This window comes from Lactuca saligna, chromosome 3, assembly GCF_052625555.1.
Source record: "Lactuca saligna cultivar CGN05327 chromosome 3, ASM5262555v1, whole genome shotgun sequence".
NCBI lineage: Eukaryota > Viridiplantae > Streptophyta > Magnoliopsida > Asterales > Asteraceae > Lactuca > Lactuca saligna.
In genome coordinates, this window is record NC_136419.1 from 40,572,795 (window position 1) to 40,590,175 (window position 17,381).

At 38.1% G+C, this 17,381-nt stretch overlaps 2 protein-coding genes across 2 annotated transcripts; one reads left to right on the forward strand and one right to left on the reverse strand.

The window, feature by feature from the left end:
* Positions 1–1,628: 1,628 nt before the first annotated feature.
* LOC145035838 (C2 calcium/lipid-binding plant phosphoribosyltransferase family protein) lies at positions 1,629–5,028 on the forward strand. The gene has a single exon (XM_078984347.1). The coding sequence runs from the start codon at positions 1,766–1,768 to the stop codon at positions 4,787–4,789; it is 3,024 nt and encodes a 1,007-aa protein (XP_078840473.1). The 5' UTR covers positions 1,629–1,765; the 3' UTR covers positions 4,790–5,028.
* A 158-nt stretch (positions 5,029–5,186) lies between these two features.
* LOC145035840 (alkaline/neutral invertase A, mitochondrial-like) lies at positions 5,187–8,222 on the reverse strand. The gene is made up of 6 exons (XM_078984350.1): positions 7,170–8,222; positions 6,907–7,066; positions 6,623–6,834; positions 6,049–6,542; positions 5,867–5,915; positions 5,187–5,753 (listed from the first exon to the last, which is right to left on the reverse strand). Exons 1-6 carry the CDS (start codon positions 7,863–7,865, stop codon positions 5,427–5,429), a joined length of 1,938 nt encoding a protein of 645 aa, XP_078840476.1. The 5' UTR covers positions 7,866–8,222; the 3' UTR covers positions 5,187–5,426.
* Between the last annotated feature and the right edge of the window lie 9,159 nt (positions 8,223–17,381).

The following is a 17,381-nucleotide window of genomic DNA, read 5'->3' on the forward strand; positions in this document are numbered from 1 at the left end:
TATAGAATTGGAAGTATTTTTGTGTGGTAGAGTGATCGATATTTCTAAGTTAAGTGGTTGTGAAGTAGTTATAAAGTGGCATTTTAAAATAAAATCTAAGAACATATAGCACTACGTGTCATTTTCCCTGTAAATAAATGTATGAATGCATGAGACTTTGGCAAAAATCGAAGGCCATTACCACTTTGATTTCATTCTCAACAAGAAAACGTGTGACATAAATCTAACTTTTTCATCATGTAAAGCTTTTTTAATAGTTTTAATTTGTTAAAAAACCATTCTATAAAGCAAACAGATCCTAAGTTGAATTAATAAAACTTTGCATGTCTAAAAGAACAAAATTGAAGGTTTTTTAAAAAGTATTTCCTTAACTATATATAAATGCATGAAACCGTTCGTGTATCAAATCCCAATTCCCAAAACGCAACATAACGGCCGGATCTTCCTGCACCCGCTATGCTCGCTGTTTCCTCACGTGCTTCCCCCGTGGCTTTTTGCTATTTATAATCCCAAATGCACCCCACTAACTAAAATATCGTTTTTTTTACAATAAACTTATCATCAAAAGTGTAAGAACATATAAATAAAATGACCACTATGATATACTCTCCTAAGTCCTAATTTTATGCTTAAGTTTTTATGAGACATTAGGGTATTCACATAATCATAATAATTATCTAATCACTAATGAGATAATAAACTAGGTGTGAGATCCGTATGTTATACGGATTTGATAAAACAAAAAATTAAATATGAAAGTTTAAATAAAATTTAATTTAAATTTGAAATTTAAAATTTAAATTTAAAAGGAAACATATTAAATACTATATCAATATTAATATTGTAATTTATTGGTTATTTTCAATTAAGGTAATTATTAATTGAGGTGTAAATATGATGTGTTAGTTAAGAAAATATAAAAAAAAAAATGAAAAAATGTCAAATGGAAAAAACAATTATTTAAAAATACCAAAAAATAACATGTGTCTAAGTTAATGAAAGAGCAACATGTATCAAAATTATTTTCATTTATTAGGAAGGATGTAAATTATGGGCCTTGACAAAAGAAAAAAGAAATAATTTGACAAAGAGAATATTAATTGTACCAAAATGTTTTTATCATACTATATTCAACGGAAATCATAATGATAATTATGACTTATGACTTATGAGAGTGAAATATAGCATTATTAAAGATTTTTAGAGTTAATCACACACATGATAAAAATGGAAGGTCCAGTAGATAAAATGGGTCACTTTTAAAAAAAATATTATTGTAATGATTATTTAAGAGGTGAATGGTCACATTTTGATTGACCAAATTTGATTATGTAATTAAATTAAATTTAATCACATAATGAAAATATGGGATGAAGAAGATATTGCGTATTGCCTCAAACTATTTTATATTAACTTTTTGCTAATAGAATATATAATTTAATTTATTTTAATAAACAAGTGGATGGAAATGAAAATTGTGTTTTTAGAAAGAATGCAAAAAGTTTAAGAGATCATGGAAATATTATTTTGATCAATACAACAAAAAAAACCATAGCACAACGGTCACATGTACAGTCATTTCCACATGAACCCTTGTACTTTACTAATCTGTCATTTACTTCTCTTCTCCCCTTCTTAAACCCTTCACACAATTTCTCTCTCATTCAGAATTCCCCCAATCTTTCTTTTTATCTAAAACCAATTCATTGTCTTGATTTCGATTTCAGTTTCATCTGTGCTATTCGATTTGTTAAATCTTGAAAATATGGCTAATCGAAAGATAATGGTGGAGGTTTGTAATGCAAAAAATTTGATGCCTAAAGATGGACAAGGGACTGCGAGTGCTTACGTAATCGTCGATTTCGATGGTCAGCGGCGACGGACGAAGACGATTTCCAGAGATCTGAACCCTCAGTGGGATGAAAAGGTTGAGTTTCTTGTTCATGATATTGCGTCCATGGCGACGGAGATTCTTGAACTTAATGTTTACAATGATAATAAAAAAACTGGTAAGAGGAGCACTTTCCTCGGAAAAGTGAAAATCGCTGGAGGTACTTTTCCCAAGTGTGGGTCGGAGGCTTTGGTTTATTATCCTTTGGAGAAGAGGAGTGTTTTCTCGCAGATTAAAGGTGAAATCGGGCTTAAGATTTGTTATGTAGATGAAGATCCTCCGGCAGCTCCAGCGGCGGAAGAGCAGAAGCCTGAGGCGGCTGAAACACCGCCAGCAGCAACAGAGGAAAAGCCGCCGGAGGAGAAGAAAACAGAGGAGGAGACAAAAACCGAAGAAAAACCAGCGGATGAAGGAGAAAAGAAAGAGGAAAAGCCGCCAGAGGATCAGAAAAAAGAAGACGCTCCACCGGTGGCTCCCGCTACCCCATCCACTGATGCAGCGGCAGCTGCAACGCCACCCGCGCCACCTCCTCCTGTGGAGACTGCTGTAGCTCAGTCGCCTAAACCAAAACAGGCTGAACAGAGCCTTCAGTTGGCCAGAAAACCGTCAAATATGAGCTCTGATGCGGTTTCGCTTTCCAATCATCACCGTGGAAGCACCGCCTTCGATCTCGTTGATCGGATGCCATTTCTCTACGTTAGGGTTGTAAAAGCAAAACGAGCGGAAAAGGATTCCGATGACTCAACGATGTACTATGCGAAGCTAGCGATCGGAACTCACAGTATCAACATCAAAGCACAAGGTACAAGCAAAGATTGGGATCAGGTTTTTGCATTTGACAAAGAAGGTCTCAACTCAACCTCTCTAGAAGTTTCTGTATTCGATCAGAAGAAGAAAGTAGTAGAAGAAGGCAAAGAAGAAATCTTGGAGAGTTGTTTGGGAACGGTGACGTTTGATTTGCCGGAAGTACCAAAAAGAGTGCCACCAGACAGTCCTTTAGCTCCACAATGGTACACTCTCGACGGCTCACCGGAGAATTCTCCGGCAACTGATATCATGCTCGCCGTCTGGTTAGGGACACAAGCCGACGAGGCGTTTCAGGAGGCATGGCAATCGGATTCCGGCGGGTTGATTCCGGAGACCCGAGCCAAAGTCTACCTCTCTCCGAAGCTGTGGTATTTGAGACTAACGGTCATCCAAACCCAGGACTTGCAGCTAGGCTCGGGACCCGAGCCTAAAATAAAAAACCCGGAATTGTTTGTAAAAGGTCAACTCGGGCCACAGCTGTTTAAAACGAACCGGACAACGGTCGGGTCCTCCAGCACTTCGTCGAATCCTACGTGGAATGAAGATTTGGTTTTCGTCGCCGCCGAGCCGTTTGAGCCGTTTTTGGTGATCACAGTGGAAGATGCATCCAACGGTCAAACTGTTGGACATGCGAAGGTGCAGGTAGCTAGCATAGACAGGCGCACAGACGACCAGTCAACGCTTGGGTCAAGATGGTTCAATTTAGTTGGAGATGAAAGTAGGCCCTACGCAGGTAGAATTCATGTTGGAGTTTGTTTGGAAGGTGGTTATCACGTGCTTGACGAGGCAGCTCACGTGACCAGTGATGTCCGGCCCACCGCAAAACAGCTATCGAAACCACCAATCGGATTGCTCGAGGTTGGAATCCGTGGGGCAACCAATTTGCTTCCGGTGAAAACAAAAGACGGTACACGTGGCACTACAGATTCCTACGTGGTTGCCAAATACGGACCCAAGTGGGTCCGCACCCGTACTATCCTTGATCGGTTTAATCCACGGTGGAACGAGCAGTACACATGGGATGTATACGACCCGTGCACTGTGCTCACGATCGGTGTGTTTGACAACGGGAGGTATCAAAAAGGAGAAGGAGACGACAAACCGAGTAAAGATGTACGACTCGGAAAGCTTAGGGTACGACTGTCGACTCTCGACACAAATCGTGTGTACGTGGGTTCATATTCTCTTATCGTGCTCCTCCCAGGTGGCGCCAAGAAAATGGGTGAGATTGAGATTGCAGTGAGATTCTCGTGTTCTTCGTGGATTAGTCTACTCCAAGCTTATTCGACTCCAATGCTTCCGCGGATGCACTATGTTCGTCCTTTGGGGCCTATGCAGCAAGATATGTTGAGGCATAATGCTATGAAGATTGTGATTGCAAGGCTGGCTCGATCTGAACCAGCCTTGGGTCAAGAAGTAGTCCAGTTTATGTTGGATTCGGATACTCACACTTGGAGTATGAGGAGAAGTAAGTCAAATTGGTTTCGAATCGTTGGGTGTTTGTCAAAAGCAGCCACTTTGGCTAGGTGGCTCGAGTCGATCCGCACATGGGTTCACCCACCGACAACGGTTCTAGTTCATGTGCTTCTGATGGCTATAATTCTGTGCCCACATCTGATCCTGCCAACAGTTTGCTTGTACGCATTCTTGATTATATCATTAAGATACCGATACCGGACTCGGGTCCCAGTTACAATGGACCCGAGACTCTCGCAAGTGGATTCGGTTGGGCCTGAAGAGCTTGATGAGGAATTTGACGGGTTTCCGAGTTTGAAATCAGCGGATCAGATCCGTATCCGGTATGACCGGTTACGGGCTCTAGCGGGTCGGGCTCAGACACTGCTTGGTGACGTGGCGGCACAGGGAGAGAGGTTGGAGGCGTTATGCAGTTGGAGAGACCCGAGGGCCACTGGAATATTTGTCGTGGTTTGTTTGTTGGCGTCAATGGTGTTCTATATTGTACCATTTAAGGCTTTTCTTTTGGGGTGGGGATTCTTTTACATGCGCCACCCTCGGTTCAGGGGGGACATGCCGTCGCTTCCAGTCAACTTTTTCCGGCGACTCCCACCACTTTCTGATCAGATCCTATAAACAGCTTTGATTTTCTGGTAGAAAGTTTAATTTAATTGTTTTGATTGTTAATTTTAGTAGCACCTTCTGTGCACTTTATTTAGATCAAGTAGGATTATTAAATTATCTTCTGCAACCCTTTTATGGGCATAAATTCTATAGCTTTTGGCCTCTTCTTTGGTTTAAGTTCTTGATATTCTCGTGTAAAATTCAAGATTTGGTCCCAATTCCATATGACATGAACAAAGATTCTAATTTTCTGTCTAATTTTCTAAGACCGGCAAATAAACCATAAGACTCGTGTGGAAAATAATCTCTTGTGACGAAAATACCCCTAGTCATCATAATCATAAAAAATAGTTCTACAAAGCCTGGCTAATCCAGTCCAACCTTGTCAAGCATCAGAAACATAGTTAAATTGGAGAACAAAAATAATCCTACATATCCCACAAAAGAAGGTTGTAACTTATGATTCATATTACTCGATTAACTGGCTCAATTAATCGGAGAAGAAAACAATATGGGGTATAAATGATATCAAATACAAAAAAATTGCAGTATTTGATTTTTTTTTTTATATACTGCTATATCTATAACTTACTCTAAAATTTGATATCGTATTACTGTACAACAACGCAATAGGAATAGGGTTTTGTTGTCACACGAGAATCTGTGATTTGGCAGCACCACGAGAGCATTTTGCCCTGCCTGTTTTTGTAAGAGCACAAACACATATTTCAAGAAGCTCATAGTCTTCTTCCCAAAATAAAAGAGACGCTTTTTCAGGATTTTCCAAAAGCATTTTAGATGTCAAAAATCCAGCAATTGTCCATGTTTGGTAAAGCCTAGATTGCTTCCCTATAAACTTTCCATTTCTGGTATCATAATATTCTGGCCAATGATCAGCATGCAATCTACTTTCAGCAAGATCCACCGCCTTTCTTGCTAATTCTATTCGCCCCATCTTGATACAAGCTAATGTGAACTAAATTACACAATAAAACAAAAAACCATGATTCAGATATGACATAAATGCCCTCCTCCATAACAATAGCCCTAGAAAGCTTGTCCAGTCCAGTAATGTCTACTGAAAATTACCTGCCATAGAAGAACTGGCCAGGAACCGCCATTGTGATAAGACCATGGTCTGCGATAATTCAAGAGCTTGTTAGCGTTTACAAAAACATAGGAAGGGACCAAACCCGTATTTTCAACAAACCACAAGGACGAAATATGTAAAATATAATACACGCGATAATCAAGAAAAGAAAGAAACTCACGTATTTTTCGGGTCACTACCAGTGATTATGCGCCACTCTTCATATTCCAAGGCAGGGTAACAGATCTTAACAGGCATGTTGCCAACAAGATCATCCCATTTGGATTCTATTAAGTTCAATATTGAATTGTTTTGTTTTGGAGTGGTCAAAGATGAAACTATTGACCAAATATTACCAAGGGTAAAAAATCTAAAATCCATATGTGCGGGTTGTAGATTGCCAATCATGTAACCTCCTTCTTCTGGGATCCAATCCATTAACCAATGAGGAATTTGTTCCGGATAAATGTTGAATTTGTTTGTTGCTTCGGTTGAATATTCTTCGGTTTTATATCGGTAAATTTCATTGATTTTCTTCATATCTATCCAATAATATTCTCTTATATGAAAAGATAATGCACTCAGTCTATTGTTGATTGTCCTCACCAAATTCTTGGATCCTTCATCTGATGCAAGCATCTCCCGTGCACACCTTAGGGCTGAGTAGAATAACGCCTGTAAAATCCAAGAAACATAGAAAATAAGCCAAAAGAAAACAACAAATAGGAAATGACATGAATATTAGAAAAGCTCACTTGGATCTCCAAAGGGTGTCCATGGATACCCATTCTTCGATCAATCATGCAGGAGCCATCAGTAACCAATAAAGAAGGAAACATATCAAAACCATCTGACAAACATAAATTCAAAATCAGTTTGATGCCTGTTTGAACATCGACCCTTTCTTGCATTGCGTAATCACCAGTGATCTTTGTGTATGCTCTCAACATGATAATCCACCATAATCCTGCATTTATTCATGAATCAATAATCCAATTGATTATAATCATAGTATATATGTTATGAAGGTAAGTTTTACCAGAATCAACAGGCGCAACACGGCCTATAGCAGATTCACCAAAATCAGGGTCTAAAACTTCTTCAACCTTGTTGTCATCAAGGGGAACAGTTCTTATTTTGAAACTTGCAGGCATCAATCCCTGACCTGGGCTGTAACAATCCACGGTTTTCTCCCAACTCTTAAGAAACAACGAAGAATCATCAATGGAGTTGGAAAGATTTGTGATTTTGGTATACGAACAACTATATAAATGTAATTGCATTCAAAATCGCCAAAATTACCTGTAATTGCAGAGTATGGAGGAGGAAGTTTCTAACGATCTCTCCTTCTCCCCTTAGCAAGAAAGCCAAAGCCGACGGGACGAAATCTCGAATGAAAACCTGATCGTAATTTAATGGCGTCTTATCTCCGGCATCATTGGCGGCCAACGTCCCCACCGGACTGCCGCAGTACGTTACAACTGACTCCTTCAACAACCGCCACGCTTCTTTCTCCGCCTCTGATTCTACCCTCTCTGTAGGATCTAGTGAGACTAAATTTTCATTTTGTACGTCATTCTTTAACCTAGATTCTCCCCCATCCCTATCTACGGTTTCATCTTTCTTCTCTACCACTACCGGCGTCTTTTCATCTAATTCATCAACACCCTGCACGTAAATCTTCTCGAAATTCTTGTCATTCACGCTAGTTTCTAATTTTGTTGAATAATCCGATACGTAACGAGGTTTACTGCTACCATTCTTGTTAGAACTACAACAGGTAGCGGGAAAAACTCTAGATTGGCCCCAATTTGGATTGGTAACAGAAAAGGGTTTCTGGGCTTGATTTATACATCGTAATCCCAAAAATCCAGGTGGGGAGATATGGTGATTGCGAATTAACATTGGGGATTTGATGAATCCTAGAACGACGCTTCGGCTTTGAATTAAAAGCCTGCAACCAACCTTCATATTGTTGTAAACCTTGATTGCGTTCATAACAAAGAAAAGAGAAATTCAGATGAACGAACGAAGTGGGTAAAATTGATGATCTTTTTCCTAAATCAAATGAAGAAATCGTTTATATATATAAATATAAATGTGGATTACATAGATTTTTGTGAATCTAAAAGAACCAATAATCAAATTGGTGTACTGCAGGAAATTACGGAGACGAAATTGTAGTGGTGGTGGGTGAGGGCGCCTGCGTAAAAGATTTTGTGGGAGAAGAAACAGAGAGGATTAAATGTATGGATCTGCAAGTAGGCGAGAGTTTCTTCTTGGGGGAGAAGTAAGAAAGCAAAATCTCTTGGATGCTTAAATATTTCCGTATTTGGTAAAAGTATATTTTTTAAAAATAAAAACCCATATGAAATTAATAGGACAAATGCAACAGAACCATTATAGTTTCATTACTTTTTTCTGAAAAAAAACGTTTCCTAAAAAACCGATCTAAGGTATCTTGTTTTTCTGTTTTTGCCAAAATGGATTATAAAACTAGGACAATTTGTGCTGATGTGGAAATTGACTTGGTGATTTGTTGTTGTTGACTTGGTCAAATATAACTAAAATCCCTCTCTCTCTCCTCGCCACAATGGAAACAAAACTTCTTTGTCCAAAAAGATGAAATCTTTGGGTTCATGGAAGAGGAACAAGAAAATACTAGGTAATGCAATCTCTATCTTTATCCCGAAATCTTCATTTTAATCCTCATATCTATACTTATCACCATTCCCACCCCCCCAATCGTGATCGTTAATCCCCAATGGAAATTGGAGATTTTATTTATTTATTTATTTTTCTATTTTAATGTAAAAACTTTATGTAAAGAAAAAATAGAAACAATTTTTCTACCAAAATTTAAATACATAGAAACTCAATTAATTTTAGCTATAGAAGTGTATGATATGATTGAGTATATATTATAGCATGGACATAGTATTGAATGTGAACTTTCAACTTATGTAATGTGATGCATATATATAACATATCACCACTCATATATGTAATGTGATGCATATATGTAACATATCACCACTCATGTAAGATAGATTATTTGATATTCCACTCTTAAAAGATGCATATATATAACATATCACCACTCATGTAAGATAGACTATTTGATATTCCACTCTTAAAATACAAATTTGGTTAAAAGACTTTTAACATTACAAAATAAACACGATAAAAAATAAACATCGAATATAATATCATAGTGATATTTGAAGTAAAGATATATAATCATGGAGAATTTTATTTTTTTATATACGGGTTAAATTAGATAAACCAACAAAGAAAAATATAATTTTAATCAAGTAATTACTAATGAGTAGGGATAATTGGATCAAACTTTAGGAATTGTAAATTTTACTATAAATATATGTTTTATATTATTTTTATATAGTAAAATCTATCGGGTCCGGGTCCAGGGTCAAGGACTAGGGGTACCCATCCATACTTTTTTATTTGCCCATCCGAATCCCCATTCTGAGTTAACTTGGGAATTTCCTTGTCAAGCCATGTGTAGGTTTCAGGTTCCCTATTAGGTTTTTTTTTTTTCGTACAGTTGAAGGAAGAGCGATATGTGAGTATGATGAAGAAGAAACCATTCCCGCGACACAAGGAATAGAAATTGGGGGCGACGAGTACATTGAAAAGAGAGCACATGTTCATTGCAATGAAACATTTCACAATCTTCGTATGGATTTGGTGGAACACATTTACGGGATGCAACACATTAACCTCAATTTGGATCCGTAGGAGGACCCGGAAGACGAGTTCTCGGAGGACGACTTTATATAGTGCGTTTATTTTAAATCGTTTAATGTATGCTTTTTTGAGTTTGTATGTTAATTTTTTTTTTCTTTTGAAGTTTGTAGGATTTTTATTTGGGCAATGGAATGTAATGCTATTTTTATTTTGAAGTAATGAAATGAATGATTCTTATTAAAATTATAGTTTTTATTTAATTAAAAGATGAATATAGGAAAACAAACATCTAAGAGGGATTTTCTCTCTTGTGGGTTTTAGGAGTGAGATTTTCACTATGGGACAGACCGTTTTAAAAGCTGTCTCATGTAAAGTGACAAAACATGAGAAAATGTGAATAGAAAATCAACACATGTTTATATGTATGCATGTTTTAAAATAATGTTATGACCCCAAGATATATGGATGCAAGTTTTAAAATAATTAGTTTCATCATCCAAAAAAGGGTTAACGACACAACCTTTTGTCCTGAAGACGAGTTCGAACACCAATATAAATATCACCAATGATTTGGAGAAAGAATGATCTTTAACGCTTTTGAAAATTTGATGATTCAGGAATAGTGGGAGAGACATCGGAGACAGGGTCCAGAGGTTGGGTGATTTCAGGGTCAAGGAAAGAATCATCATAAAGGTCATACAAACATGTCACTGAAGAGGGTAGTTCAGGTAAGGATGGAACAATTAGAGGAGCTATAAAATCATTTAAAGATTATGATGCAAAGGTTGGAGTGGTGAGTTTATCAAGGATAGAAAAGGAATGATCTTCAAAACTGAAAAGGTATGATTCTTCATAAAACTTTACATGTATATAGTCTTCAACTTTCTTTATACGTAAGTTGTACACCCTGAAGGCTTTAAAAATGGAGGAGTAACCAACAAAGACACCTTCATCAAATTTAGCTTCAAACTTCAATAGATTGTCCCTCTGAATAAGTATGAAACAAACACAACCAAAAACTTGAAAATATGGAATGCCATGCTTTCTTCCATTTAAGAGTTCATAGGAGGTTTTTCCATGACGCTTCACAATGATGGAACGATTTTGAGTGAAGCATGTAATGTTCACGACTTTAATATAGAATTGAAGAGACAAACCAACATCAAAGACCATAGTTCGACCAACTTCGATGAGAGTGCAATTTCGTATTTCAATTACTGTAACGACCGTAGATCCATGCTAGTCAATTTAGAGACGATAAACATCAAACATGAATTTTTGATGGAAGATTATTTAGAAGGATTAATCTTAAATAAGTTTTATTATATGTTACAAGGATTTCGTACATATAAAGAACGCTGAAATCCGAGTTATAACGAAGAAGTTATGACCTGTCGAAGTTTCGCGACAGAACCAGCACGACACAACGACGTAAATAGTGAATTTACGTTAGAGCGACAGTTGGCCTTAGTGATCTAAATAAAAGTTGTATAATATGTTAAACCAAGAGTGTGCATAAAAAGAACGTCCAGATCTGACTTCGTATGAGGAAGTTATGATTTTTCTAAGTTTCAGCTTAGTAGTATGCAGCCCGAAGTTCGATTACGAGATCGAGTGATTTCTAGCCGAAGCAATCTAAATGAGAATTGAAGATCTCGTTATTAGTAGTGCAACGGTAAAAAGACAGATGAAAAAGGACGTCAGATGAAGAAGTTATGAATTTATAACAGAGTTTTCCTTTCCCGGTCTACTAAAATAATATAATAAAAATAAAGTCAAAATTAGCCGACGGACTTTAAACGAAAGTTGTAGAGCATAGTCTCACCTATGTGTGGATATAAAGAACGTCGAAAACAGAACTCGTATGAGGAAGATATGAATTTCGGAAGTTTTTAAATAATTAAAATATATTTATTTAATTATAAAATCGGATAATACCAAACCTGTGACTCATCCGGCCTTATCCATCCGGTACGCCCAGCGTACATGTCGACAACAGATTACGCCCAACGTAATCTTTAGTTACGCCCAACGTAAATCGGGTGTTTAGCCCTATAAAAGGAGCACGAGACCTTCGGGTTTTGTTGCTCAATTTTCTTTCTTCCCCCCTTATACTTTCTTCTATTTGGAAAATTTTACTCCCGAAGCCCTGGTATTAATCCCGAGCCTCGAAGCAAGTTCCGAAGCCCCGAAGATCCCGAGAAGTGAAATTCACGAGCCGAAGATCTGCCCCCCAAAAGCCCGGTTTTTGTGAAGATCTCCCGGTTTCATCGAAGAATACTACTTCTACAAGCCGTAGTGTTGTCCGATCATCTTCTGATCAAGTGAGTGTGTGGTTATTTTCTTCTAACACATAAATATGAAGTATTTTGCTTTGAAGTACGTGTTATGTGTATATATATTGTTGTTTATTTGAAGTGAGTGTATAGTCCCTTTCATAAACACAATTTTAATACAAGTATTGTTTGAATGTATTAAGTATATGTTTTGGGTGCGTGTGTATTCACTCTCTTCTAACACATAAATATGAAGTATTTTCTATGAAATACGTGCTATGTGTTTATATATTGTTGTTTATTTGAGATGAGTGTGGAATGGATGTTTTATATAGTTTTTAAACGAGTTAAACTATATATGTGTTTTATATCTATAAATATGTTGGGTAAAACATGGGTAGATGAGGTAGTTGGTGTGTGATAAAATGATGAGGTTTGAAAGTTGATTAAGAATAATATTGGTAGATGCACCAATTACGGAATGTCATAATACTATCAGACGCGCTTAAGAATAATAATGGTAGATGCACCAATTAGAGAATGTCATAATACTAGCCGATGCGCTTAAGAATAATATTGGTAGATGTACCAATTAAGGAATGTCATAATACTAGAAGATGCGCTTAAGAATAATAATGGTTGATGCAACAATTAGGGAATGTCATAATACTAGCAGACACGCTTATGAATAATATTGGCAGATGCACCAAATAGTGAATGCCGTAATCCTAGCAGATGCGCTTAAAGGATAGTGTCGGTAGATGCGCCTAAAAGAGAATGTCCTAATACTAGAAGATGTGCTTAAGAATAATATTGGCAGATGCGTCTAATAGTGTATGTCATAATCCAAGCAGTGGCGCCTAATAGTGAATGTCGTAATCCTGGCAGAGGCGCTTAAAGGATAATGTTGGCAGATGCGCCTTATGTAGCAATGGATTCTGTGCCAATTCCTTAGGTCAATCCTTAGGAATGAATGAATGAATGATAGTTGATTCTTAGGGTAAAACCTTAAGAAATAAAGAAGAAAATGGGGATGGGTAATTGGGTTGATTGTTTGATGATTAAATATATATTATGATATAATATTGTGGGTTGAAAACCCTATATGCTCACCAGGCTCCCAAACCTGACCCACTCAATTTTCTTTGTATCACAAGTATCAATACGAAGACATATTTCACTGAGAGATTAAAGAAGATGTAAATCACTAATGTGAATGAATATATGTTCTGTTTATGCTTATGTGTCTGTATCGGAACATGACATCCTGAGATTTTGTTATATAATGGAAATACATTTCTTTAAAAAATGCTTTGATAAATTCTTATCATATTCTGCAACCGTTTTCTTTGAAAGATTACTCTGATTTTTAAAACAAAGCATAAACAAATCGGTCTTTTTCTGGTCGTGAAATTGGGGATGTCACAATGACACCATTTTGTTTAGGGGTACGACCAACTGAGAAGTTATGAGCAATCCCTTTTTCATTGTAGAAAGTCTCAAGAGTTTGATTTCTAAACTCAGTGTCATGATCACTTCTTAATTGTTTTACCTTCAAGTCGAACTAAGCTTCAGAATGTTAATTTGATAAATGAAATAATCTATTATGTAGCATCACTCTTGTTCCTTACAAACATGACCCAGGTGTAGTGTAACGACCTAAAAATTAAGGGTAAAAATTTCATTTTTAATTTAGTTAAAACATTGATACCCTTTATTTCAACATTTCAAATCATCGTTAAGTAAATCATTTATCAGAGTTCATCCCAAAATCATTCGTTGCAGGAATCACAGGTGTGTGCACTACGATTAATCCGGGCTCTTCTTTCTAAACGATGATACCTGAAACCATTAAACAAAACTGTAAGCACGAAGCTTAATGAGTTTCCCAGAGCATACCATACACACAATCAACATATCACATATCACATACCCTGTTAGCTATAAAAGTTACCTATATCACATATCCAACTAGCTATAGAAGCTACTTATACACATAAGCCATGCATATAAAAACCTGTAAGAATGCCATGGGCTACCCTACATGGTCTTACATCCAATGCCATGGGCTCCCCCACATGGTCTTTACCTAGGAATTCTATGGGCTACCCCACATGGTCTTATATCCAATGCCATTGGCTCCCCCACATGGTCTTTACTTAGGAATGCCATGGGCTACCCCACATGGTCTTATATCTAATGCCACGGGCTCCCCCGGGGTCTTCCATGCAAAAACACACAATCACATATCATAACAAATCACATATCATATCAAATCACATAATGAACAAAACATATAACATAATCACATAATGGATCGGCATTGGTGCCTTAGACCCATGGGTATGGTGAAAAGACTCACCTGACACTGCTGAAGTCCCGAGAATAAAACTCCAGCTGCTGGTTGACAGATTCCCGAACTATCAACATCAAACAATACCCAATTAATAAGTGAGTTCTAAGCCCAAGATCCAAATCATACTCTAAAGGCCTAGAAGCCAAGTAATGGGCCAAAGTCCAACATATGGCCCAATTTTCCAAATTGGATCCAAACCTCTACATGGACTTATTTTAAGGTCTAACCAATTATTCTAGTCCAAACACTTGGCATTCTGATGGCCCAATATCTAATAATCCTCAAGGCCCAAATATGGTCCACTTATGGCCCAAATTTCCAAATTAGGCCCAAGCCCCTCTAACAGGTCTTATCCTAAGGCCCAATAATTTCTTTAGTCCATAATATGTTCCTAATAAGAACCCAAAAACCCAATTAGGGTTTTTCACATAAAATGACGCTTAGGGTTAAGTGTTCCTACTTAACCCGTTAATGAATTAATCCATTAAAAACTTAATCCATTAAGTCCAAACATACAATGAAATCGGGCTTGAGTCATATCTTCACTCCAATGGTCCAAAATGCGGGTCCCGATAAGTCCAAACCCAATTATCCAAAATTAGGGTTTTCTGAATCCTAATTAGGGTTTTCAACCCAATAATAGCCCAATTAGAACCAAAATTAATCTTTAAGCCCATTAGGGTTTTTCTAGGTCCATTAGGGTTTTGCTAGTGAGGCACCACCCACTACCGCCTCGGGTAGTGGTGGTCAATGGCGGCTCACGACCTTCAATGGTCCAAAATGCAGGTCCCGATAAGTTCAAACCCAGTTATCCAAAATTAGGGTTTTCTAAACCCTAATTTGGGTTTTCAACCCAACAATAGCCCAATTAGGCCCAAAATTAATCTTTAAGCCCATTAGGGTTTTGCTAGTGGGGCACCACCGACTACCGCCTTGGGTATTGGTGGTCAATGGTGGCGCACGGCGGCGGCCACCACCTTACGGTGGTGGTTATTGTTCTTTTCTTTACATATTTTGCTAATTATAATTACAAGCTTTTAATTCACAAATAAACACACACTAACTATTCTAACACACACACACATACACAACCATCCTAGTGGTGGCCGACGGTGGCTCGTGGTGGTGGTGGCTATTTCGACTTTTCGGCTAGACAAAACACGCACTCCTATACTTCAGATTGCATACTACAATCCAGCCACCCACCGGGTGGCTCAAGGTGACGTCAGAATAGTTTTTGGGTTGGCAGCCACCACCTTTTAGTGGTGGCGGCGGGTTCTTTTCGGTTCCCGACAAGCAGCAACACTCCCCGACACTTCTTTGCTTGGAATCGGGATGCAACCACGATCTGAAGGCCGAACATACCCCAAATCAGCCACAAGAGCTTCCTGTTGCTCATGAATCGCACATCAACGAACACAACCGATATTCCTCGCTGTCGGCGGTTCTCCAGTGTACACGACATCTCCGATAGTGGGGCTGTTGTGATGCTTAGACGGCGAAGCAGCGACGCTTCTGGTGGTTTACGGTTCCACAGCAACGACAACTTCTCCAAACTCTAACCATTGCTGCTTCATTCGATCGGTCTCGGTGGTTCGCCATGGTCTTACGGAGGTAGTGGCTGTATGGAAGAATAAGGGTGGCGGCATCGAACTTGTATGATCGGAAAACAGATGAAGAAAAGGGGGTGGTAGATGAGAAGTCTCGCATGGAGGCTAAAGGAAATAACGCTAGGGTTAGGGTTGAACGGTACCTGGAGGTTAAATACCCGGTTCACATAAACTACACTCCGTAATGACACAAACAACCCCTCACTTCCAGATTTATTTTCAAACTTAGTCCATTATTTACCAATTCGACCCTGCCCTCTTAAATTCCTTTCAAATCAAGCCTAAAACTTACACTTTAGCCCCTGGCCCATAACATCTTCTCAATTTTAACCCAATAATTACCAAACATACCCTTGCTTTTATAATTCTTCTCAAAACAACTTCGTAACTTACTAAACAACCCCCAACTATCAAAATTCTTCACAAATTAGTCCGCGACTTACATTTATTAATTTATTTAAATAAACGGGGCGTTACAACTCTCCCCCACTTAAATTAGATTTCATCCTCGAAATCATTTCTTACCATTCCTTACATGCCCAACCAATCTAGTAACACGGTTGCCATCTTGGGAACATCCTAGCCTTCCTAGGGTAATCGTGACCAATCTTCGCAAAGCCCTAAAATCCACGGGTAAACGAATTCCTCGTAACAAGATTACCTCTACTCTGTCGGAAATTTGCTGTCTCAAGATGGTCTGAATCCATCACAGACCACTCATACTGAATCATTATAGCTCAATCCATTCCACTTGCCTCTCCACTGACTACTCAACTCCTGATAGCCCGGGGTTCCCACTAGAAACAGAACCACATACCTAATTATCCCTGCTAATCACTTATACTTGACCTAGGATCAAATAATCCCGCAGTGAGTAAGTTAGCATAACTCAAGCTATCCATGACTCTAACCATACATGAAATCCCAAAATGTCGTTACTGCTTGCAACACTGAAACTATCCGAAGCACTGATCTTCCTGAATCACTAAACTGCCTGAAACAACACGTTGGAACATGGCTGCTTCCTAAAACCTATCGAGGCCTTCTTGGTCTCAATTCGTTTGTCAGTCATCTGAAATACCGGGTTCCAGCCCGGTCGCTGAGCTAAAGGGACTAGGAGTGGCAATTGATGACACAACACGACAAAAATACACGACAAGAAACAAAATTGAGACGAAATTGAAATTCGAATTCGTGTTCGTGTCGTGTTCGTGTCGGGTGTAAAAAGCATGACGGCGTGTCGTGTCGTGTTCAAATTTTGACACGAAATTGACACGATTTAGTATTTTTTGTCGTGTTTGTCGAGTTTTGCGTGTTATGCATGAATAAATATTAATTAAATATTTTAATTGTTATTTCATGTTATTATTATCGTGTCGTGTCGTGTTTGTCATTTTTTAATCAGTTCATTTTCGTGTTAGTTAAAAAAACACGAGATCGTGTCGTGCCGTGTTCGTGTTACATAAAATCTTGTTGTGTCGTGTCGTGTCAGACAAAAACACAACACGATGGCCCGATTTGCCACCCTTAAAAGGGACTCCCACTTAGTCACCTCACACAACTT

What these genes read in the sequence shown, in the direction of transcription:
- LOC145035838 (XM_078984347.1), top strand. Translation starts at nt 1,766, where the DNA reads ATGGCTAATCGAAAGATAATGGTGGAGGTTTGTAATGCAAAAAATTTG.
- LOC145035840 (XM_078984350.1), bottom strand. Translation starts at nt 7,865, where the DNA reads ATGAACGCAATCAAGGTTTACAACAATATGAAGGTTGGTTGCAGGCTT. An exon ending in GGTAGTGACCCGAAAAATAC is followed by an intron (nt 5,916 to 6,048) that starts GTGAGTTTCTTT and finishes GAATTATCGCAG; the next exon opens with ACCATGGTCTTATCACAATG. An exon ending in GGCCAGTTCTTCTATGGCAG is followed by an intron (nt 5,754 to 5,866) that starts GTAATTTTCAGT and finishes TGTGTAATTTAG; the next exon opens with TTCACATTAGCTTGTATCAA.